At 49.9% G+C, this 24,251-nt stretch overlaps 2 protein-coding genes across 7 annotated transcripts in view; one reads left to right on the forward strand and one right to left on the reverse strand.

The window, feature by feature from the left end:
- The first annotated feature begins 1,367 nt into the window (after positions 1-1,367).
- SFXN4 (sideroflexin 4) lies at positions 1,368-22,776 on the forward strand. 3 transcript variants are annotated; one of them, XM_026494243.4, is made up of 14 exons: positions 1,368-1,541; positions 2,958-3,023; positions 4,624-4,698; positions 5,633-5,659; positions 5,746-5,800; positions 7,919-7,944; positions 8,673-8,726; positions 8,814-8,870; positions 8,974-9,039; positions 9,647-9,719; positions 10,607-10,722; positions 15,560-15,645; positions 17,330-17,447; positions 21,880-22,776. In XM_026494243.4, exons 1-14 carry the CDS (start codon positions 1,503-1,505, stop codon positions 21,955-21,957), a joined length of 936 nt encoding a protein of 311 aa, XP_026350028.1. In that variant the 5' UTR covers positions 1,368-1,502; the 3' UTR covers positions 21,958-22,776. The 3 variants fall into 3 exon arrangements, with proteins under 3 accessions (XP_026350028.1, XP_057164396.1, XP_026350029.1); XM_026494244.4 differs by lacking the exons at positions 1,368-1,541; positions 2,958-3,023; positions 4,624-4,698; ... (1 more) ...; positions 5,746-5,800; positions 7,919-7,944 and adding an exon at positions 8,085-8,468; XM_057308413.1 differs by lacking the exons at positions 1,368-1,541; positions 2,958-3,023; positions 4,624-4,698; ... (2 more) ...; positions 7,919-7,944; positions 8,974-9,039 and adding an exon at positions 8,018-8,468.
- Positions 9,935-24,251, reverse strand: part of DENND10 (DENN domain containing 10) — a 34,332-nt gene continuing 20,015 nt past the window's right edge. Inside the window, exon 9 of one of the 4 annotated variants that reach the window (XM_044382185.3) lies at positions 9,935-12,858. In XM_044382185.3, the coding sequence (XP_044238120.1) occupies positions 12,817-12,858 (42 nt within the window). In that variant the 3' untranslated portion in view covers positions 9,935-12,816. Of the gene's footprint in view, positions 12,859-15,044; positions 16,824-17,697; positions 18,026-19,407; positions 20,528-24,251 lie in introns of those variants that run through there. The other 3 variants (XM_044382183.3, XM_044382184.3, XM_026494241.4) reach the window with 3 other exon arrangements.

The raw sequence follows: 24,251 nt of genomic DNA on the forward strand, positions 1-24,251 counted from the left end.
ACTCTTGAGGCTATGGAAAGGTGAACCAGGTGAACTGAGCACAAGAAGCTGCTAAGTCACATTGGCCTGAAGAAAACCATGAGCTAGTTTCATGTCCCTGGAGGGGAAGGCAAGGCAAGGGACGGAATAGGCCAGCTGGGTGTTAGAGGCCCAAACAGCATTTCCAAGGGACCCAGTGTCATATTAGGGCTTTCACATGTTTTATCTCATTTTATCCACAACAAAACCTTAAAATAGGTACAGTTAACTGTCCTCATTTTACAAATGAGGAAGTAGACCCATTTATATTGGCTGGACCAGGACCATCCAACTAAGTAATTGGTGGTGCTGGGTCCTCAGCCCAAGACTCATGAGGACCCCTGAACTCCTTAAAGATCCAGGAACATACATTCAACAAACACAACCCCCACCCACTCTAGTGCAGGGCCAGTGGTCTAGGGAAGGCAGCAGGAGGAGGAAGGCAGGTGCATTTTTTCTCTACAACCAGCCCCTACTTGATCTGGGATTCAGAGGAAGGAACTGGATCTGTCCCAGTGCAGTTTGCACTGAGTGCGGTGCCTGCATCACAGGCTGGGGCAGGGCCTCACACTTCGAAGGGACCTGGGCCTGGTTTAATGCTTTGATATTGACTTTCTAAAATTCTCAATCTTTTTTTTTTTTGTAAGATTTATTCATTTATTTTAGAGAGAGCAAGCGTACAAGCAGGAGGGGCAGAGGAAGAGGGAGAGAGAATGCTAAGCAGACTCCACACTGAGTGTGGGAGCCAGCCGCAGGGCTCGGGTCACCGGACTCTGAGATCATGACCTGAGCAAAAGAGTTGGAGGCTTAACCCACTGAGCAACCCAGGTGCCCCTAAATTCTCAATCTTTTTTAAGTAAGGGGCACCATATTTTCAAATTTCACCTTGAAAATTAAATAGCCAGCCCTCACTATCCCCAGTGCCTTGTACATTGGATTTTAAGGGCAATTGAAGATTTTGCATCGTAAGGTCCAAAAGGTTGCCGCACCTGTCACCTGGGTAAGATGCAGGTTCTTCTCAGTAGGTACCGTGAGGTGGGGGTTCCCATAGGACACACCTACACCCACCCCCACCCTGGCTGGAAGCGGCCCGGCTTCCCTAACGATTAAATAAGGTTGGGAAGACTTGGTCTGTGGGAGGGTGGGCAGGCTCACGGGGACGGGGGGCGCATGGGGACCGGAGCGGAGGTGGAGGCGTGGGATCTGGGGCTCTGGCGCGTGGTGACAGCGAGCAGCGGGAGTTCGGAGACCGGGCAGCGGGAACACCGGGCGGCCGGGGCCAAGGCGCTGACACACTGCGACACCGAGCGGCGGGCGCAAGGGACGCGCGCGCGCCCGGGGCGGGGCACGCTGCCCGGCTCCTCCTCCGCGCCCGGCCCCGCGGCCGCTGCCGCTCCAGCCACCGCACAGGTCCCAGGAAGCAGAGCAGGAGGAGGAAGCGCGGGGCCCTGGCGGCTCTCGGCGTGCATCGGCGCGGCTCCCGCATGGAGCCCAACGTGCGCTTCTGGATCACCGAACGTCAAGTACGGCCCGGGCCCGGCGCGGCTGGGGGCGGGGTGGCCCTGGGCCCCGTGGAGTCGCAGCGCTGGCCCGGGTGACCTTGGGCAGGCCACGTGATCGCACCCCCCCCCCCCCCCCCGCCTTCCCACCTCAGACCCCGGGAGGGGACGAAGGGGAAACCCAAGAGTGCGGGATGCCAACAGCCACGGCCGTTACCGCGTGTCTTCCTAGGCCTGGCTAACGAGGGTCGCCACAAGGTCACCTTGCCCTGGGGAGTCAGCCCCCCCGACCCCCGCAGGTGTCTGCCCTCTGCTGCCTGGGCTGTTGCTGAGCCTCAGGTTGGAAAGGAACATGTGCTCCCAGGAGCCCCCAGCCTCGCACGCTCGGTAGGCTCAGCACTCAAATGACGCGGGGGCTGTGGGCAGCGGCTGAGGACAGGAAGTCGCCCCGGCCCCGCCTCCAGGCGGTGACTCGGCGGCGCTGCCCAATGGAAATGTGAGGGGAGCCACAGAGGTCATTTAAAATTTTCTAAATTCTAAATTTTAAAAATTTTCTAAATTTTCTAAATTCTAAAAATTTTCTAAAACATTCAGAAGGGCCAAAAAAAACAGATGAAATCCATTTTAATAATGTATCGAGCCCAACAAATATAAAATATTAACATTTCAACACATAATCCATATAAAAATTATTAGTGAGATGTTTACATGCTTTTTTTTACACATAGAGCATACTTCACCTTGGCCTAGCCACATTTCAAGGGCTCCATAACCACATGGGGCTAACTGGACAGTCTAATTCTAGGGTGTTCTCTTTCAGCCTTACCTAAAGGAAGGCCCAACCGGGTTTTCTTAGGTAGGGAAGTTGAAAGGGACAGGGAGCTCAAGCTTTTCCTGGCAGAGCCAGGACTCAAAGCCAAAACCACTTCAAAGTTGGGGGGGTGGGTGTTGGGAGGAAACCATGCCACCTCCACGTGTGAAGCCAGCTGCCTTTACTGAGCCCCTCCTGGGGGTGTCCGGTTTTATGACTCGAGTTCAGCTTTATAACAAGGATAAGAGGGTATAGAAACAAATTCTGAGATCCTTTAGGTAGTTGGTTCAAGGTCATTTGTGGGATGTGGACTAGGCCCATTTAACCCCAAAGTCTGGGCTTTAACCTTCAACCTTTACTTTAACCTTCAAAAGTAATTTAGTATTGGAGTGGTTAAGAGCACATGCCGCTGAGTCTTTCCTGGCTGGGTTTCCAGGGGTACATTCCTGAGGTTTTCTATCCCTGTTTCCTCACCTGTAAGATCCCAGGGATTTCCCACAGATTCCAGGAGCTGCTTCAGTTAGAAGGCCCTGTTAGGGTCTCAGAAATAATGGTGACTGTTACTATTACCATGTGTCTTTTGTTTCCCTGCCACCATCAACCTCTTTGGTGCTCTTCTCCCTTTTAAGTCTTTTATTCAGAGATTTCTTCAGTGGACAGAATTGTTGGATCCTACAAATTTGGTCGTTTCAATTGTAAGTATTTTCTTGTTTTTGGAGATAAGACATTTCACATTTTATTCTAAAATGTGAAGACTTCGTCCCTTTGAAAGCAGTTGAAATGGAATCCATATATATTATCATGTTTTTATTCCTTCCGAATGAGCTTGTTAGATTGGAAGCTGATCAACAAAAGCAGACAAGTAATAACCAAAGTTGGTAGTGCTGCTTCAGGAAGGATCAAAACAACAGTCCCTGGTAATGGAGGACAGACAGACAAAGATGGTCACCGACCTAGACCTAGGGTGCTAAGGGAGGGGTGTGGCAGGAAATTGGGAGACAGTGTTGAGGCAGGGCCGGAAGGAGGAGGCAGACAGGAAAGGCCTGACAGAGGGGACTGTAAGCAAAGCCCAGGGGAGAGAGCAGGTCGTCCAGACAGTGGGGATTTTAATGCGGGAGAGCAGGCAGGTCCTCAAGGGCCTTGTGCGTCCTTCGGGTGGGAGGGGTTTGCATTTGGCCTACAGGGCGAGGTGGTGAGGTTTGTGTTCCAGAGGGTTTCTTTGGTCACCAGGTGGTAAGCAGTCAGAGGGGACCAGACAGTAGGTAAGGTGATCTGTTGGGGAGATGGCTCAGCTGTCCTAGCGAAAGACCAGGATTTGAACCAGGTGTGACCAAGGGCTTAAGAGGAGGAGATACCATATCAGCAGCAGTAATCCTTCAGGGCCAGACCCACGGGGACACTCCCGACCTTGTGCTCAAGATATTCCGTGCAGCCTGTTTGTCATAGAGAAAAACAACCTGAATCCCTGTCAGTAGGGAAATAGAGAAACATAACGTGGTATATTCATACAGTGGAATACTAATAAAAGTTAAAAGTGATGATCTAGTTATCAGTGTATAATATGGAAACAGTATATATGATGCTAAATGGAAAACATGTCTACAGTGTTTAAGGGAAAAAGCAGGATGCATAATGTACATTTATGCAGATTACAGTATAAAGACCCAATACTACATCTTTGTTTACAGATACATGTGTTCATGTATATATAAGTATAAAAAAGTGGGCTGGAAGTTAATACCTTGAACTCGTAATAGTGGTTATCTCTGATAGAATGGGGAGACACAAAACTGGGGGCGATGGCTTTTGGGGGAAAATAAAAGAAAAAATTGGAAGCAAATATAACCGAATGTTTACAGTTGTTAATTCTGGGTGAGGGGATTATGAGTATGTATTCATTTCATTGTCTTTTCTGTATTTAGTTCTTTTTTCTCAAATTAAGAAAAAATGAAGAGAGAAAGTAAGCCTGAACGGATCAGATGTGGGAGTGAGAGAGAGGAGGGACTTAGGTTTCTGACTTAACAAAGTCGGGCAGCTAGCTGGTGGCAGCACTCATGGAGACAGCGGACATCCGTTTCTGGGGGGAGGGGGAGGTGCAGCCACCGGTGGGTCGAGCTGCTGGAGCTCCAAATCTGAGTGACACACAGGACTGTCCTCATGGAAACTCTCAGGGAGTGGAGAGCCTTGGCCATGTGTTACATTGAAATCAGATGTGAATGAACATGTGATTCCTAAATCATTTGGACCAGTCTAAACCATGCTGAGATCGTTGATTGATTTCTTTCTGTCTCATAGGAAAAAATAGAAAAATCAAGGCAACTATTGTTAACAAATGAAGATGCATCCATCCGTGACTCGGAGGACCAAAGGGTATGTCTCCTGTGCTGGGTTCAAGGTTGGATGTGGTTGCCTTCAGGAGATCTCTGCTAGCATGGTCTGAAATCAGGTGGAGTTTTATCATTGTAAACACTGCCCAGGGCATCTGCTTTTCAAAACTGGGTTAGTTTTTTTAGATGTAATTGGAATTCGTTCTCATAAACCAGATTACTAGTAGAAGGAACCAGTATTGAGGAGAAAAAAAATCCTAGGGTTTTTCCTAAGCTCAGATATTAGTGGGGATTCTCTGTAGCTGATCCCTGCAGCCCCATGGCAAACTCCAGAATTCAGGCAGGCCTCTGAAGTCAGAATCTATTTCCCATTAGAGGCATTGTTCCAGGTCAGGGTTACATTCCTGCCCAAAGACTTAAACCAAGTGTTTGTTATCTATCTTGCCGTGTATGGGGCTTTCCAGAGCCCACAAACATCAGTCCCGTGAGGCAGCCTGTGGAAAGCACACATATTTACATTGGTTTGGGGTTTTTTTTTTTAAGAACTTGATGGGGCTTTTGGGCCCACAGCCCGGCTCTGAGGCAGGTGCCTTGGCTAATGGCATGATGTGTCACCTGCAAACAGTCTGCTGTTCTCTGAGCCAGTGGCGGGCTGGAACCAGCGACTCACCCGAGGGATAAGTTAGGGGTTGGCCTTGAGTCCTCTCCAAGGAAAGAGACTGAGGACTTTAACGTTCTGGTCATTTTCTTTCTGTGGATCATCTCATTGCTTCTTGTCAGTTCATTTGTTTGTTTGAGTCATTTGATTTGTTTATTTTGATTTGTTCTGTCCGTGTGGCATTGAACAGTTCTGGCCTTCACTCTTGAAAAGGCAGAGGAAGGTGGCAGCAGAAATGAGACTGGAGAAGAGATGGGGTTTTTTTTCTTTTGCTGCCAATTTACCTTTAAAAGCTGTTGCTTGTTTTTTCTCTTTTTAGATAAAAGAAGCTTGGAATAGAAGTCTCGTAAGTTTCAGCCCTTTCCTAATTTTTAGCCTCCTACAAAAACAAAGCCAAGCATCAGACTAACCTTTGTGTTTACCCTCGTGAAGTCAACAGTGCATCCTGACAACAGCAAACTGATCCCCGTTCCTTTGCGACCTGCAGGTGAGCTCATTCTAATTTTCAGAAGAGGGCTGGGAAAACATGGTTTGCAACAGTTCAACAAGTCTGCCTGCCTTTTCTTTTTCCTAGAAGGATTTCTAACAGCGGGTCTGGAAAGGACAGCTTAAAAAGGATATTTGAATCAGAGTCTGGGGTTGATAGTGGAGAAGAGCGGGTTTGGGACCCAGAGCTGCGTCCAGTCCTGTGGAAAGATCTGGGGGGTTAGGGGTGAGGGCACAGGCCTGGGTCTGAAACGTGCTTTGCTTTGTCATCTCCCAAGAAACACACAATCATTTCATTGATGATTCCAGAACTTGTAACTCAAAAGTGTTTTGGATTCCACGTAGTATTCTCTCTCCTCTTACGTTAACTATGATGAGGGGAATAAAACCCATGATGGTACAGGGCCCTTTTAACTGTAAAAATCTCTCTGTTATAAATAAGAAACTGAAAACAACATGAATATCCAACAATTCAGACTATACTTAAATAGACTGAGGTACCTCCCGTGTGCAATGTGGAAGAGCGGATCTCCAGGAACTAGTATTAAGGAGAAAAAAGGCAAAGTATAAAACAGTATATAGAGATCCTCTTTGTATGAATAAGTATTGTGAGCACAAGAGAGTGTGGGAGTTTGCATCTATCCTGATAGATGTCGTGAAGGAAAAACACTTGTTTCTCCTTTCAACGCTTCACTGTTTTTTTTAAGCCTATCCATGTGAGTTGGCATTTTTTTAAGTTTATTTATTATTTTTAGTAATCTCTACACCCAACATGGGGCTCGAACTGACGACCCCCGAGATCAAGAGCTGCAGGCTCCACCGACTGAGCCAGCCCGGGCCCCTGGGGTTTCACTTCTGACGTCAGATGTGCTGGCTTTTCCCACATCCTGCAATTCTTTGACCCCAGCGGTGTATCCTACAGTTTTAACTCAGTTCTGACACTATCAGCCTGGAAACGGCGGCAGACCCCACGGGTGAAAGGCTCAGTCCCACAAGACCAGCCCCACTTCAGACGCCAATTGAAAGCCCAGATTCGGGGCGCCTGGGTGGCTCTGACGGTTGAGCATCTGCCTTAGGCTCAGCTCATGATCCCGGGGTCCTGGGATCGGCCCCGCATTGGGCTCCCTGCTCAGTGGGAGCCTGCTTCTTCCTCTCCCTCTGCTCCTCTGCTCTTGCTCTCTCGCTCACTCTCTCTTCCTATCTCAAATAAATAATAATTTTTTTTTAAATGCTTAAAAAAAAAAAAAGCCCAGATTCTCACCTGTACTTCTCACCAATGTGCTGTAAATTGGAGGTTCCCACACCTCCCTTCTTGGGTCTGAAATTGCTAGAATGGTTCACAGAATTCAGGGAGACAGTTTACTGACTAGGTCCCCAGGTTATTATAAAAGGGAACAGATGGAAGAGAAGCGCGGGGCGAGGGGGGCTGGGGAGGGCGGAGCTCTCACATCCTCTCCAGCACCTGCTCGGGCCCACAAGCCAGAAACGCTGTGAGAGCGGAGGCTTTACTAGTGTGGTCCACTAGATCCTTGGCTGCTGTGAGTAGCCCTGCCTCCAGCCCCTTTCCCCTCCCTGGAGGTGGAGGCCGTGCAGGGGGCTGAAAGGTCCAACCCCCTCATCCCCTGGCTGGTTTTCCTGGCAACCAGCCCCCTCAGGGGCTTTCCAAAAGGCCCCTTCTTAACATCAACTCAGGTGAGGTGGAAAGGAGCTTGTTAGGGTAAAAAAGACACCCATTTCACCTTTTTACTACTAGTCTCAGGAAATCCCAAGGGCTTTAGATCTCTGTGCTAGGAACAGGGCCGAAGAGCACACCCAGGTGTCTTCTTACGAATGACAGTATCACGGATGTGCTAAGCTCCTGAGGAAGGACGAACAGGCGGACCCCGCTGGCCTTCAGTGAGAGGGACTGGGAAGGCCAGAGGGTGCCTCGGTAGGTCTTTCTGGACGGTGCTGGCCCTACGCACGTAGTTAGTATTAGGAAAAAGAAAAGAATGAGCCGAGACTGTCCTTTGGCGCCGCGCCTTCAGGGTGCGGAGGGGAGGTTCTCGGGCGGCGCCCCTTTCTGGCCTCTCTCGGCCTGGGCAGCCGCGCTCACGGACCCTCTTCTCTTCTTTGCCAGCTCTCCTGCCTTTCACGGCGCCCATGGTGAGTGGACTTGAGACCCCGGGGGTAGGAAGATGTCACTCATCTCCTAACCTCAGTGGTTTGTGTCCTGCAGCTCTGGACGCCTGTCCCGCCACGGCCTGGTAGATGGCCGTGGACTCCCCACCCCTGACCGTCGTCCGCCGCCCGCGTGTTCTCACCCCCCCAGCACGCTTACCTAGTCAGGCGCCCCGCCTCCCGGAGGTCCCAGTGTCACGCCGTAATCCTTTGGATGCCTGGTGTGCACAGAGCACTACCGAGGAGACGGACGACAGGCTCCCTGACTCAAGCACACGCAGTTGTCCATGACCTTCTGTCCCTTAACCCTCCGCCCCCATAACGCCCTCACCTGGGACCTGGAACTGCCTCCCAGCGACGCCGTCCCACCTCGGCTCTCACGAGGCGCTCGCGCAAAGGGGCAGCATTCCTCCATCCCTTCTTCCACGCCCGCCCTGTGTCTGCGTCCCCTCGGGAGTGCGTACCCCTCAGCTGCCCTGCCTGCTGCACATCTTGGAAGCAGGGACCGCGTGAGACCCCCGGGGGTCCCCAGTGTCCTGTAGGTGTTCACCGAGCGTCACTCGCCCACCAGCCAGTGGCCTCCTTGTCCCAGCTCCTGGGGGGAGTGGGGGCGGTGCTCAGCACAGCGTCTCCCCTGGGAAGTTCTTTGCCCCCCCCCCACAAGCTCTCCCTCCCCCTCAAACACTTAAACCTCTGCTTTATTTTCTTAAAAGATATTTTTCTCGATGATGTCGGTAAAAAGTCTGAAGTCCCTGATTTTACCTCAGGTAAAAACTCTTTCTGTTTCTCGATTCCTGAATTCTGCTGTGCGCTATGAACGATCAGAGCGTGTGATCTGTTGCCTCTGTCTGCAGGTCTCCTTCTACGCCTACACCACGGCGTTCAACATTGTCAACGGAAACGCCAGTTACGTGAGTATGATGAGGCCCAGGGGACACGCAGGTGTTTGTTTGAGTGATCCTTCCTGGGTAAAACCGTGGTGTGTGCTGAATACGTGCTTTCGTTTCTTCCTAGACTCGTCGCCTACATGAGAGTCTGTTACTAGGGACAGGAGTGATTGCCTCTTCCTCCTTTTTTGGAGTGGGTATTTTAAAAATCTGTCAAATCTTTTTGATTCCTCAGCACAAAAGACACTATGCTGAATTACAAATTTGTTTCAACGTAAACAATTTAGAAAGTGTGGCTAAGACGTAAGAAAGAAAATGGTCACCTGTAATCCCGTCCCCCCCTAAGTAAGCATATGAGTATCCCAGGTTTCTAGGCATAGACCCAGTACTCTTACCTTTTTAAAAAGCTTATTTATATAAAAAATAATAATTAAAGAAAGAAATTCTTTAAATTTTACATATGCTATATAAGCACGTTATACAAATTGTGTATTGCTTTGGATGTCAGGACACTGTGATGGTTAAAAATACAGATGTTAGAGTCAGATAAGCCCGGGTTGGCCTCCTGGCTCAAATTCTTAGCAGCTCAGAGACTCTGGACAAGTTACCTCCCTAAGCCTCCATGTGTTCCTGTGATGATTGGGCGAACACCTCAATGTGGCAGGAATTAAATACACGGAGAGCACATGCAGTGGCCTGACTGGGGTAGGAACTAGGTCGATGCCCCCTCTCTGCTATTGAGTGTGTTCAGCTGATTTTTTTGGTCCTGTGCAATAATGATTTTTCTCTCCTTTTTCTAGTTATTCCCTCGTCTGCTCCAGATGCGGCTGCATAACGTTTTGTTGAAAAAAGCCCTTCCCATCATCATTCTCAGTAAGTAGGAAGCATGTAATCTTTGTGGTCCTTGAGCCTTCCTGCATCTCTAGGGACAGCCCGGTCCCTCGGCCACATGGTGACTGATGGCAGCTGCTGTTTGCAGCTTCCCGGGGTCTCCAGGCCCAAGTTAGGTCCTTGATCTGAGAGGTGACGCTTGCTCTATAGTGACGCTTTCCATTGTCAAAGGATGAACACGAGTCCGGGAACACAAATTCACTCTAAAGGCTGTGCCAGCCCTCTGCATGTTTAATTTCACTTAGTCCTGCCAAAAACGTGTGGGTAACAATGTCATTATTCCATTTCCAGATGGGGAGGCTGAGGCGGGGGGGGCTTTAGGTAAATGTCCCAGGGTCATACACGGAGGCAGAGGCAGCCAGGGGTTCCAGCCTGGTGGACTGACTCCAGTGGAAGTGACAGGCATGTTAACCAGCGGTTTGAAGTTGGCCAGCCCACAAGTTCACTAGTTCACCTCCAGAGCTAAGTTTGAAAATCATAACAGTTTGAAGAGTTGGCAGAATGATCTCAGGGGTAAAACTGGGGAAAATGTTACAGAAACCTGGTCAGACCAGCGAAAGCAAAAAAGGGGGCCGTATTTCAAGGACCCAAGGATTTGTCCTAGAATCCTGTTGTGGGGCTGGACTGGACCCTCAGGGGTGCTGGAGCCTGGTGCTGGGTTGTGATCGGGACCCAGGACCGGGAGGCCAGCGGTTCTAACCCAGCTGTGCGGCCTCAGGACGGAGCATGGTTGGCCGGCACATGCCAGGTGACCACCTGAGGGTCAGGGAAGCGCAGCCATCAGAGAAAGAGGCTTGACACCAGAAAAGATGTTCCTTCACTGGACCAAACTTACCCTCCGTTGTGCATTTTCTTCTTCACATCCACAGCCCACGTCAGTGCAATGAATGTTGTTGCAGCCCGAAGTCTTGAGCCCATTCGAGGCATTGAAGTCATGGACAAGGAAGGCAATGTCATGGGCTATTCCAGAAAAGCCGGGACAAAGGTAGGGGGACACTAAGGAGCCCTAGTTGGCTTGACTTTGGGGAAGAGCGTCGAGTTTTGTGTTTGAGAGCTGGGAACAAAGTCATGTCTCCCTTCCACCTTTCCTTATCCTGTCCTCCCCCATTTTGCGGAGGGAGTGGTTTTACATTTTGCACCACAGTGTTTTAAAGATGGCGCCTTAGTGTGGTTCTCCAGAGAAGCAGAACCAGTAGGATATTGGCTGATTGATGGATTGATTGTAATTGGCTCATGCAATTGGAGGGCTCGTTGTCAGGCTAGAAACTCAGGAGCCCATGCTGTGGTCTTCAGGCAGAATTTCTTTGGGAAAACCTAGATTTTGCTCTCACAGCTTTCCAGCTGATTAAATGCCACCCATTCACACTATGGAAGATAATCTTATTTAAAGTTAACATGGCAGCCCGTCAGGTAGCGTTTGATTAAATTCCTAGGTGCTCTAGCCTAGCCAGGTTGACACGTATGACTGACCGCCACAGATGGGCCTCCGCCAAGTGCGAGGCCAATCTCCAAGGGCAGATCCTGTTCTTTCAGCTCAGCATCCGCCCCACAGGCCGCTCTGTGCTTGTGGGAGTCAGTGAACTTCTTCTCTGCGTTTAAGAGAAATGTTCCTTCTCCACCTCACAGCAGATTTTCTTACAGTCTTCATCTTTAAGGACCAGTTTGCTATCAAGAGTGGCCTGGGGTGTCTGGGCGGCTCAGTCGGTTAAGCGTCTGCCTTCGGCTCAAGTCATGATCCCAGGGCCCAGGGGTCAAGCCCCACATCGGGCTTCCTCCTTGGTGGGGAGCCTGCTTCTCCCTTTCTCTCTCCCTCTGCCTCTCTCCCTGCTTGTGCTCGCATGGGTGCGCGCTCTCTCTCTCTCAAATAAATAAATAAATCTTAAAAAAGAAAAAAATGGCCTGAAGAAATCTAGTGCTCTGACCAGAATGCCTCTAACAGGCCTCAATTTTTAATAAGGTTTATTATTAGTTTATTCTTTTGATCAATTCAGCACAGTGGCTTCTGTGTACATTCAGCTCGAAGAAACTGGAATGGCCTCGGGTGGTCTCATTTTGGGTGTGGACTTTTTTAATGATACTTTTTCAGCAAGTGAGGTGTTTTTATTTGGTTTCTTTGAAATGACGTTAGCTAAAGAATGGAACGTGAGACAGTTGTGTGCGCAAATGGCATGAGGAACAGCACAGAACAGCCCGATACAAAGTGAAGGGAATAGCTCCTGCGTCTGAGGGGCCTCCCGTCAGGACACCTCCTGCCCCGTGTGTTGGCAGAAGAGGAGGTCAGAAAAGATGGCTGCTCAGTCAGTAAATACATCATTATGCGGCTCGCAGAGCACATTCCTCTAAACCCTATCCAGGAGTCACAAAGCTGAGTTATGAACCATCGGATATGTGCCACCGGATTCCTGTCCGACCCTTTAGTGGCATGTCTGAAAATAGTGGCCACCGTCCTAAATGAATTACAGTAGAGACACAGTGATTACAGGTAACACGGGGAAAAGTGGCTGCCAGAAATAAAATACCTCGCTTTTGAAATAAAGGTTTTGTGCCTAAGAGCCACCCTAATGAGACCTTTATAATAGCTTTACTGAGATATAATTTACATACTATAAAATTCACCCGTTGTGAGACTATAGTTTGATGAATTTTAGTAAATGTAAGCAGTTATGCAGTTATCGCCACAGTCCAAATTTAGAACATATTCACCCTAAAAATTTCCCTCCTGCCCATGGAGTCACTCCCTTCTCCCACCCCCGGCCCCAGAGAAACGCTGATCTGCTTTACGTCTTCATACTTTTGACTGTTCAGAAATTTCATGTAAGTGACTTGTACACGTGTTTTTTGTGTCTGACTCCTTTCACTTTTGAGGTTCATCCCCCTCTACCACTTACCTACTGACAGTCTGTCGCTTTTTACTGCCGAGCAGCATTGCACGTATGGATGGACAAACCGCACGTGCGTATCCCTTCTCCCGGCAGGGGGTATCTGGACTGTGTCGAGTCTGGGGCTGTTCTGCGTAATGCTGCTCCGAACGTGCACAGGTCTTTATCGGACCTCTGTTTGCGTTTCTCTTCAGCTCGCTTTACCTGCAGGGCGTTAGGGCTGCTGTGAACTGTGCACACAGCTGAAGAGAAGAGTGAGAACAGGTGTTCAATCCGTGAGTTGCCCCTCTGCACGAGGCGCCCCGAGGTGCTGCGCTAGGCTCAGCTCGGCCACACCCTCAGCCACGCCCTCAGCCACGCAGCCACGCCCCCAAGTGCTCGGCCACGCCCTCAGCCTCAGGCTCCCTTCTTTCCTGGAGCCAGGAGTGCTCAGCCTCCCAGCAGAGGCAGACTCAGGCCCGGAGAGCTGTCTAGATATCTAGTCCGTCTCTCCAGGAGGAACTTCATTTTTTGCATGAAGGCCAATTTAGGGTAAAAGAAAGATTTGATGCTCTGCTTTTGTTTTCTGTTTTACCTTCCTCTGAAGAATAGAGTCTGCAGCTGTGCGTAAGCATTAGCATTCTTCCATCATTTCCTTGTCACCAAAAGGTCTCTTGTCTTTGGCTGAAATTTCAGAAACTACGCAGCCAGCAATATCTGATGGTAATAGGGCACCTCTGATCAGATTTCAGGGCCAATCCATGCTGTTTTCCCTTGACTGGCCTTGGAAGCCACTCAGCTGCAAATAGGCAGACAGCCCCACTGACGTGGAAACCCACCTCCCTCAGCAGCCACTTTTCTCTTCCTGAAGTGGAGCAGTTTTATTTTATATTCCTGAAAGTTTATGTATTTATTTTTTTTTTTAAATGATTTTTTATTATATTATGTTAGTCACCATACAGTACATCCCCGGTTTCCGATGTAAGGCTCGATGATTCATTAGTTGTGTATAACACCCAGTGCACCATGCAATACGTGCCCTCCTTACTACCCATCACCGGTCTATCCCATTCCCCCACCCCCCTCCCCTCTGAAGTCCTCAGTTTGTTTCTCATAGTCCATAGTCTCTCATGTTTCATTCCCCCTTCTGATTACCCCCCCTTTCTTTATCCCTTTCTTCCCCTACCGATCATCCTAGTTCTTATGTTCCATAGATGAGAGAAATCATATGATAGTTGTCTTTCTCTGCTTGACTTATTTCACTTAGCATTATCTCCTCCAGTGCTGTCCATGTTGTAGCAAATGTTGAGAACTCGTTCTTTCTGATAGCTGAGTAATATTCCATTGTATATATGGACCACAACTTCTTAATCCAGTCATCTGTTGAAGGGCATCTCGGCTCCTTCCACAATTTAGCTATTGTGGACATTGCTGCTATGAACATTGGGGTGCATATGGCCCTTCTCTTCACTACGTCTGTATCTTTGGGGTAAATACCCAGTAGTGCAATGGCTGGATCATAGGGTAGCTCAATTTTTAACTTTTTAAGGGACCTCCACACTGTTTTCCAGAGTGGCTGTACCAACTTGCATTCCCACCAACAATGTAGGAGGGATCCCCTTTCTCCACATCCTCTCCAACAATTGTTGTTTCTTGCCTTGTCTATTTTTGCCATTCTAACTGGCATAAGGTGGTATCTCAGTGTGGTTTTGATTTGAATTTCCCTGATGGCTAATGATTTTGAACATTTTTTCATGTGTCTGTTAGCCATTTGTATGTCTTCATTGGAAAAGTGTCTGTTCATATCTTCTGCCCATTTTTTGATTTGTTTATTTGTTTCTCGTGTATTGAGTAGTTTATGTATTTATTTTAAAGATTTTATTCACTTATTTGAGAGAGAGAGAGAGAGAGTATGAGCAGGGGTGAGGGGCAGAGGGAGAGGGAGAAGCAGGCTCCCCGCTGAGCAGGGAGGCGGATGCGGGGCTGGATCCCAGGACCCCAGGATCATGACCTGAGCTAAAGGCAGGTGCTTCACCAACTGAGACACCCAGGTGCTCCCTGAAGGTGTATTTTTTAAGAGCCCCCGCCTTGGCCCCCTCTGTCCCCGTGGGGGGAAAGGCATTCCCTGCGGAGGCATCGGATGAGCTGAGCATCAGCATAAGAAGCAGAGAGTAGGGCTGCCGAGCAGGGGAGAGGAGCGCGGAAGGTGGGCTGTAGCTGCGTCCTGGGAAGCCAGAGTGGAAGACAGCGTTGGAAGGGGATGGTGGAGTGTGTGCCTGTTCTCCTTATGCACAGCAGTGCTGTACTGGGATCGTGTCTCACCCAGGGATTGGCACCTGAAGTTAACATGCGAGTGTCGTCTGTGGTCAGGACTTCCCTTGAGAGTCTCTCTCTTACGTTGCCCTTGAGTACATGTGACTTTGTGCATATAACCCATACAGTCAATACATGTTTAAATGCTCAATATATGGAGTAGCGTGTATTCTAGGAAAGATGACAGAATGTTACAAGCTATACATGTTTGTGCAGAGTAAGCTTTTATAGCACACTTAATGCCAGTGCATACAGATGCATGGTCCGTGTGGGTGTGATGCCACGCCAGGGCCCTCCGAGCTGGACTTCTGGAGGGTTCCTCCACTCGAAGGGGTGGGAGTAACTGGGGAGCTGCTCACAATCGGGAGGCCAGTGGCAGAGTCCTGGGTGAAAAGGAAAACATGCAGCAGTCTTCCCACCAAGGGGACTGCCCTGTGGTTCCAGGAGACGATTTTTCTATAAGCTGCCTTTGCTTGTACTTAGTGAGTATTTTATTGGGTGGTTGGCAGACGGATGGGGAGACCGCGGTGGAGTCAGCGGGAGGTAAATCCCGGCACCAACCCCAGCCGTCCTGGTCTCTGTCTTGAGCGCAGGATCCCTGGAAATGGTCTCATTCCATGCACTAAGATGCTTGCTTTCCATTTCCGCCAGGCCGTGAAAGACACAGCAGCATCCCGGGTGGTTCTGTTTGGGACCTCAGCTTTCATCCCGGAAGTCTTCTCACACTTTTTTGTAAGGTAAGAGGCAACTCGTTTCCCCAGGTAGGAACAAACATTGGACACTCCAAAACCTTACAAGACTTGTCAAACATTGATCCTGGTGGGAGGGATGGGAAGAAGTTTGTTCAGTCATCTTTCTGCTACACTCTCTTCATCACAGCGGAGACAGTAGGAGTGATTTGGGACAGGCGTGGAAATCCAGATGTGCACGCTCCCTAACCCTGGTCTCCTGCCCAGGCCCCGTCCTCAGTTAGCTTTGTGTTCCCAGGCATGTCCCAGCACCTGCTGAGGGAACGGCCCCTCGCGTCTCAAACGCCAAGCCGAGGTTATTTGCAGGTTCTCCCAGCTCCCATGTGCTGTGAGGATTGCTCCCGCCTGTCTTCCCCTTCACGGCAAGCATGTATTAAGTTAGCCTAAGTGGCCCAGGTTCAGTGGACCGTCATCCCTTTTGAGGAGCAAGAAATCGCCTGTTAAGAGGAAGGTCTGGAGTCCAGCCAGTGTGAGAAACCCAACACGCAGTAGCTTAGGCCGGAAGGCAGATGTGTTGGTTTAGATCCTGGCTGCGGGCAGGGGCCCTGTGTAGCCTATGGCCACCGAGCGGAAGCTCCTCTCCTCTTCTCCACGGCGTCAGCTTCCTCTGTCCTGCCACACATCGACTTCTTCGTGTTGCTGAGGGACATGACTGCCAACACCTCCCCGCTCATATCCTCCAAGCGTCCTGATGAGCGATGAAAAACACAGCAGACCCCAGGGAAGGCAGAGAATGTCTTCCACTCAGTTCCCAGACTCCCAGGGAAGGATTTGTTGGCCCAGGTGGGGTCACCTGAACCAGTCCCCTCTGTCCAGCGTGGCGAGCTAGGGAGCCTTTGTTAGGACCACTAAGGAGCGCATTTTTAAGACGTAGCAGCATGCTGCTTAGAGCCAAGTGTTACTTCCCGTGGTCCATTGGCTGGATGGGGGTGGAGACTTCTGCTGGCCCAGGCTCTTCCTGGACCACTCTGGCTGGGTCCGAGCTAGGGCACCTGGGAAAGCTGGGGCCCTCCAGTCTGTCCCTCCAAGCCGTGGTACTGACTACCTGGGGTGAGAAATGGTGCTTGTTTCCCAGTGGCCCCCACTGGGAACATGACAGTATCCACGCCATGACAGTATCCATGCCAGAGTGACCTCGGTGGCTCTTCGGACTCAGCCCTTTCATTCTGTGTGTGAAGAAACCCAAGGCTCAGAAAGGGGAAGTGACTTGCCCCAGACCACCTGGTCTATCCATGCAGACCCCAGCTGGACCCAGGACCCTGGGTCTCTGACTCCCAGGCTGGGGTTCTTAGCACGCTGTCTCTCATGTCCTCAGAGGTCAGGGTCAGAATGTCCCATCCGTGTCAGCAGAGCCCAGCATCTAGAATCCGGCCTCTCATTTTCGAGCTGTGGGATTTTTGGATAAGTAACTTAACCCATCAGTGGCTGTGTCCTCGTTTACGTGAAGGGGATGATGATAATGCAAACCTCAAAGGGCTGTTGGGGATGAAATGGGCAATGCCTGTGAAATGCTTAACCGTGGGCCTGACGCACAGTGGGCGCTCCGTCGTGCAGCTGCTGGTATCACATGTGGCTGAGTGGGAACCAAGACATGGGCCAGCAGCTGCACGAAAGACCATCAGAGCCGAGGGCCAGCCTCTAAAAAAAAGCCTAGTAACCTTGTCTCTTACAGGACCCAGTTTTTCCGGCAATATCCGTGGTCATTATGGACCTTCAAGCTGTCTTGTACTGTCTTAGTAATGGGACTGATGGTGCCAGTTTCTTTTAGTATATTCCCACAAATTGAACGGGTAAGTGCCCCCATCCACATTTCTTTCTCAAAAACAAAACAAAACCCCAAAACCCTTTTTCTTCTCCTTGTTATAAGAGTAAGATAAATAATTCTAAAAAATCTGCAAAGTTGACAAAAGTATAAAAAATAACATTATCTAATCCCACCCCCCCAGATCACTTATGCAATTTTGGATTCTATTTTTCTTAATAATAGATCAGAAGCATTCTTCTGGGACATTTAAAAAACCCTTGAGATATTTTAAATCCTTCATAGTATTTCATAGTGACGCCCCATCCAGTGGGACTTTCTGCAGTGATGGAAATTTTCTATACATGTGCTAATAAGGCAGCCACTAGCCACGTATGACTGTTGAGCGCCTGCCGTGTGGCTGACGTGACTGAGGGACTGAATTTTTACTTTTATTTAGTTTTAAGTTGTGTACTCCCGTGCGGCTCGTGGCTCCTGTGTCCGTGCAGCTCTGTCGACTGGGGTGTATTCTGACTTAGGACGAGTCAGACTAGCTGGATGCGTAGTCCCAGCTCCTCCGTGACTTTGGGCAATTTGCTTCAATTCTCCGAGATTCGGTTTCCGTATCTGTCAAAGAGAACTGAAGACAGTAGTATCTTTGCAAAGGGTTGCTGCCGCTCTCAAGCACTGCTGATGTAATAGATATTCTTGATTTCTGGCATTTCTTGGCTGAAAATTTCAAATGCTTATTTCTGTCACTGAAGTTAAAAATCAGTGATGTCTTCAAAAGTATTTAAATTTCTGGAATGAGCTTGTGCAAAACCGAAATTATGTAATTTTAGGTCCATAGAATCACGAATTCAGGCAACTTTGCCAGCACATAACAGAGAAACTTTAAGTTATCTTAGATGGCTGTGTATTCACTCTGAGGGTGCGGGGGGGATGGGGTGGGGTGGGCAGCTTCTCATTAAGATAAAATGTTAGAAAATATGTTTAATCTTCACAGGCCCACCTGTTAGAACATGGTTTGTCACAGTGGTATTGCAATAACAGTGAAGCCTTTTGCGAATACGTACTTTGGATTACGTTGGTACTCAGAGGGAAGCCGATGGCTGGTCTGCAGGTTAGGTCATTGACAAAAAAGTCTTTGAATCTTGGGGGAATTCCTGCTGCCCTTCGGCCTTGGTCTGGCTTCCCCCCTGGGCTGTTGGATTCATTCTACACACACTTACAGAGGGCCTCCCCTGGCAGACCGGAAGCTAGCTTCTGGGGTCAGCCGTGAGTAAACGGGGGTCTTGCCCTTGAGTAGCTATGAGAAAACAATGGCATGTGGCCACCAGAGGCTTTGATTTGGGGACATAGGGGGAGGAAGAGCCACAGAACCCAGGAATCCTGACCTGGCTGAGAGTAGGGGTGGGGTGCTTTAAGAAGTCCAAGGGAAGAATCTTTTGCAGAGCTCCCTTTGCTGGCATGGGGGAGTCAGAATCTAGAATCAGCGAGTTTGTTGTTATCGGGTCTCTTTCTAGTTGTCTTGTACATGTCCTCACGGCTCGTGGGCTTCATCTTTCCAATGTTAGGAGTAACTTGGTTCCTTACTCTGATAGCATTTTGTTCCTTGGCAGTGGCTGCTTTCTGTGGCTGGGGCTTTCCCTTCTTATGGAAAGGCTAGATCCAGGACAGCCCGCCAGTGCTCAGAGCAGCCCTCTCCCCCTTCACCGCCACCGCTCTCACTGGCCTCCTTGAGTCGGGGGCCACTAGACTTAAAGTTACAGGGCTGAATGGATGTGTTTGGGTGTTCGGGCCAGTGAGGGAGCGACTCCGCACACAGGTTGCCGCAGATGCAGGGGGGTCTCGGGGGAACACAACACGCACCAGGGTGATGTGGGCACGACAGAGGCAGCGTCAACAGTCGGGGGCTGGGGGCAGTAGCAGGAGATGTGACTTCTGTTTATGCAGCACGTTTTGTGTCCTGGGGATTCTGCCAGGCAGTCTCATGTCTTCGAGACAACTTTATTTTTTTTTAAGATTTTATTTATTTATTTGTCAGAGAGAGAGAGAGAGCACAAGCAGGGAGCGGCAGGCAGAGTGAGAAGCAGACTCCCCACTAAGCAAGGAGCCCGATGCGGGGCTCAATCTCTAGACTCTGGGATCATGACCTGAGCCGAAGGCAGCCGCTTAACCAACTGAGCCACTCAGGCATCCCTCAAGACACCTTTCATGGTAGTTTGTATTCCCATCTTACAGATGAGAAGCCTGGGGCTGGGGAGGAAGATGAGACTCCCCTGTGGGTTGTTCAGCTATGGAGTGGCGGGGCCGGGTGGTGAGGACCTGTGAGGTCTATCACCACGGTGATAGAACTTTATATGGAGACAATGAAAGAGGTTTCGAGGTGGGAGTGGCGTAGTGAGGTCATATTTTAGGAATATCACCCTTTGGATGGCGTGCTGTAGGTGGGGCCAGTCCTGGAGGCTGGGAGGGCAGTTGGGGGGCTGTAGAAGTTTTCTGGCTGGAGGTGATGGGGGTTTCGGAGTAAGTCATGGTAGTAAGTTAGAAATATTTGAATTGGACAAGTTAGAACCTGTGAGCATTCAGATTGGGGGAGAAGTGAAGAGAAAGGGATCCGGCGGAGAGGGAAGGAAGGGCTCTGTATTAACTAGGATCACATTTGGTTGGAACTGAGAGCCAAGATAACAGTGCACTCGACAAGGTGGAGGTTTATTTCTCCCTCACATAAAGTGTGGGTGTCACGAGCACGTGACGCAGGTGCACACACGAGTTGTGTCTTTCCACAACGTCCAGCTTTAGTCAGTCATAAAGCAAAGTTACACAAGTATAAAGCAGGTTCAGGATTCCAAACCCATTGACATTTCACCGTGTGATGAAACCTGGCTTCTTACACGGCACACAGAGCAGGACAGAAGACAACCGCACAGCAAGCAAGGTAACAGAAGGGCGGAGGAAGGTAACGAACCTAACGCCAAGTCAGTCTGTGGGCGCGCAGTTGGCATGAGGCCCCAGTCTGGTCCGGGTCAGCTCTCGGCACTTACGGCCTCTGATGTTCAAGCAGGGAAGGACCTCGGTTCTGTCCGGAGATCAGTCTGGCAGAGCCCTCGGCAGCAGTTGCCTTCTCTGTGTGGCCAGACATAGAGGGGTCATGTGTGAAGAGCCGAACAGCTTGCTGCAAAAATTCTCCCCTTTTAAAAGGGATTTAACTGGGGGGTGCCTGGGTGGCTCAGTCGGTTAAGCACCTGACTCATGAGATCAAGCCCCGTGCTGGGCGTTGAGCCTGCTTAAGATTCTTTCCCTTTGCCTCCCCACCTCCTGCTCATGTACTCTCTCTCTCTCTCTCTCTCTCTCAAATAAATGGATGGATGGATGGATGGATGGATGGATTCATTTGGTCTTGGGCCCCTGTTGTCCTCCTCTGATTCTGCTTATTACAGTTCTGGGTGTCGGCTGATGCTGGTCCCAGCGTTACCTCGTAGCTGGTATGTTTAGCCTCTTACCTTTAACTTCTTGTATCGTTGCTTGACACAGGCTCCTGTTTGACATGAGAGACTCCATTTTGCTCTCTACAATGAGGTAGCCAGCCCAGTAAGGCAGCAATGCGTCAGAGAGTCCGCAGGGGTCTAATTCCTTCCAGCTCAGCATGCCACCTTCCCTAGGGTTGGGTCCCATCTTCACGGTGCAAGATGGCACCTTTCTCATTCTTCTGGGCCAGGTGGCACTTGCGCTCTGGCACAATGGCCAGAACTTAGTCATGTTGATCCAAGGTGGACCCAGAGGTGGCTGAATAGTGGTCCTGAGCCGGTGGGGGCCCTGCCTCCTTGTCTGGCCTAGGGTGGCCAGTTCTGTTTGTAGAGAGATCCCAAGGCCAAGACGCCCCTGTCCAGGACCAGGACATCTTCTCAGACATACCACAGGCTGCAGCGACCTTCTGGTCTGGAAACTCAAGGACCTTAACGGGGAAGCTTGTCCCCTGCAAAACTCCTTTTCCACTAAGCCACCCCTGCCTGCGGCTGTCAGCTACTTCTGCCACCTTGCTAGGCTAGAAACATGGCTACGTATTAGATTTTTGTTAATTTTGTTAGCTGTGATGACAGCAGAGTAGTTACATAACAAAGTCTTTATCTTTTGGAATTTCCTACTGAAGTATTTGTAGGTTAAATGGCAGATCTGAGAATTGCTTTCAAATACTCCAGAAAATACCCCCAAGCTGGGTATGGGAGATGCTGGATGAAGCAAGACTGGCGGATTGTTAATAAACCAGATGAGTGTATGAGGGTCCATTCTATTCTTCCTGCATTTGTTTATATTTACAGTTCTCCAGAACAAAGTGTTTTGGAAGTTAAGTGTTCTGCTATCGATTGGACGTCACTGAAAAAATGGGACTGGAAAACAGATGCTTTCTTGAAATTGTTTTTTAAACTTTTAAGGAAAGTTCTTCATATAAATACGAAGACTTTGACTTTGTTTTTCAGATACAGCGCAGTGAGCTTGAAAAGGAAATTCAGTCTGCAACAGAAGAAACAGAACTCTTCTATAACAGAGGGGTATAGGATTGCGGTTTTGGTGTATCTGTTTGGTTCCTGCCCGAACACCTTCCTCTCTGCTCGAGGTGTCCATTCCGAGAACTCTGAGGGAGGTCTGGAACCCGAGGTGTCTGCGCCCACAGGTTGCCTTACAATTACACAGGCCATGACTGTTTCAAGGCTGGTGCCTGGGCTTTCAAGCTGGATGGAAGACGAGAAGAGAGAGGAGAGGCTGTCTTGTCTGACCCACCTCACAGGGCTGCCGAGGGGACGGCTGATAGAAGAGTTGGTTTCTAGGTGTTCTTCAGCCTCTGAAGGATGCTGTGAAATGACTACTACACTTATTGAAAGTTGAGTGTTCGAGAAAATAAAGAAGGGTCCACCTTCTTTACAATGCCAGGGCCCAGGCATTCCATTAATGGCCCATCTCAAGGTAAACAGGAACCTCTGGTGAGCACTGAAGGCCTCCGAGCCCCAAAGCCATCCTCTCACCCTCCTCAGCCTCCTCCCATTTGGGACTGCTTCAAATCTTTGCCCTCAGCCACCCACCTCCTCCTCTTTCCTCACTGGCGAATGAGCCTGCCTCCTCCTTCACAGCGAACACTGAGACTGTTGGCCAGCAACAGAGCCAAGTCTGCAGGCCTCCTGCTGCCCACGCCTGGCCTTCCGTCCTTGCAAGGTCAGCTGTGTCCTCGGCTCTGGGCCCCTCTGTCCTGATCCCTCAGGGCCTGGCTCAGCTGGCCTGGCTCGGCTTCCCTGCCTCCTCCGGCTCCAGGCCCCTCCCTCCTTCCCTGTCGCATTTGAACTACTTGAGGCACCAGCCTCATTAAAAAAGCAAACACCCTTCAAGAGCCAAACTTCATCCAAGATCGTCTCCCCTCAGTTTCCATCCCGCCTTCCACTCTGCTAACACTGCTGTCTCCTCCATGCCCCACCCGAACATTCCACCGCCACTCTGCTGGGTGCTCAGACCCAACCCTGGGCTTGCTCCCCTGAGCCACAGGCCCCAGTCCAGCTGCACCACGCGCTCCGCCATCCAGATATCCACTTGAGAACATCTTTCCTCCCAATCCCAGAAAATGGCACCGCCAGTGAACACGGTAGCATCACCCACGATCGCTGGTGTCACCCTTACTCCTCCCCTCCCCTCAAGCCCATTCAGTAGCTGAGCCCCATGGTGTCAGGTCTGTAAGCCCCATTCCTCCTTGGCCATTGCTACAACCTGCCCAGTCCAACAGCATCCCCTGCTGATATTACTCTCCTATCTCCTCTAGCTCCTCCAGTCCGTGCCCCAGCCTGCTCTGATAAAGACCTGCGTAAAGGCCTTAGATGGCTTCCCAGTGCTTCAGGTTCAAGTCCAAATTCCTTGCCAGGCAGGAAAAGCCTTTACCTTACTCATCTCTTGCCACTCCTTTTTCTGACTCTGGACCAACACCCGCCCCGTTCCTCATACGGGCTATGGTCTCTCCTTCGTGGACCTTCATATCAGCTGCTCCCTGCCAGGCTAACTCTTGCTTATGCATCAGGTCTGACTTGGACATCACTCCCTCCAGGAAGCCTTCCAGGATGTGCAGTACTGAATTAGGTGCCCCTTCTATGTGCTTGCAAGGACTCATACTGTATCTAGCACTTATTTACCACACCACAGCGGAATAGCCTGTTTGTTGTCCCTGAGCCGCCATAAACTGTGCCTCAAGAGCAGGAAGTGTGTCTGTGCATCAGGGAAGCCTCAGGATACAACACCATGCATGGCAGAGTAGGCACCCACACAGCAGCACACTGGAGGAATGTTTCCAACGTACCCTGTCCCCGATCATCAAGGAATCAATCTATCTGTGGCTTTCAGGGTTCCCTAGGCCAGAATGATGGTTATCTTCAAACTTGGTTAAAAGGGTTTCACGACAACTTACAAGAACAAAAATCAGTTAAAAAAAAAAAAGTTCTACCAGGGTGCCTGGTGGCTCAGTTGGTTAAGCATCTGACTCCTGATCTCAGCTCAGGTCTTGATCCCAGGGTGGTGAGTTCAAGCCCTGCGTTGGGCTCTATGCTGGCTGTTGAGCCTACTTATTAAAAAAAAAAGTTCTACCAGATGGGTCAGTATAGCCACAGGTGTACATGAAACAAAATTAAAGAATAAAACATACAAAGGCCCCAGGTGGAGGCTTAGCCGCTAACAGATGACAGTAGAAAGGCGAGGGCATCTTTTCGAAGGAGAAGACATTGAAGTGCCAGCCCTAGGAAGTGGGGGAGGGAGAGCAAGGGGGTGAGCCAGGGGTGGAAGAAGGGCGCCCGAACCCCTTAGCTTTCAAACAGGTCTTGTA

This window comes from Ursus arctos, unplaced genomic scaffold (genome assembly GCF_023065955.2).
Source record: "Ursus arctos isolate Adak ecotype North America unplaced genomic scaffold, UrsArc2.0 scaffold_7, whole genome shotgun sequence".
NCBI classification, from domain to species: domain Eukaryota; kingdom Metazoa; phylum Chordata; class Mammalia; order Carnivora; family Ursidae; genus Ursus; species Ursus arctos.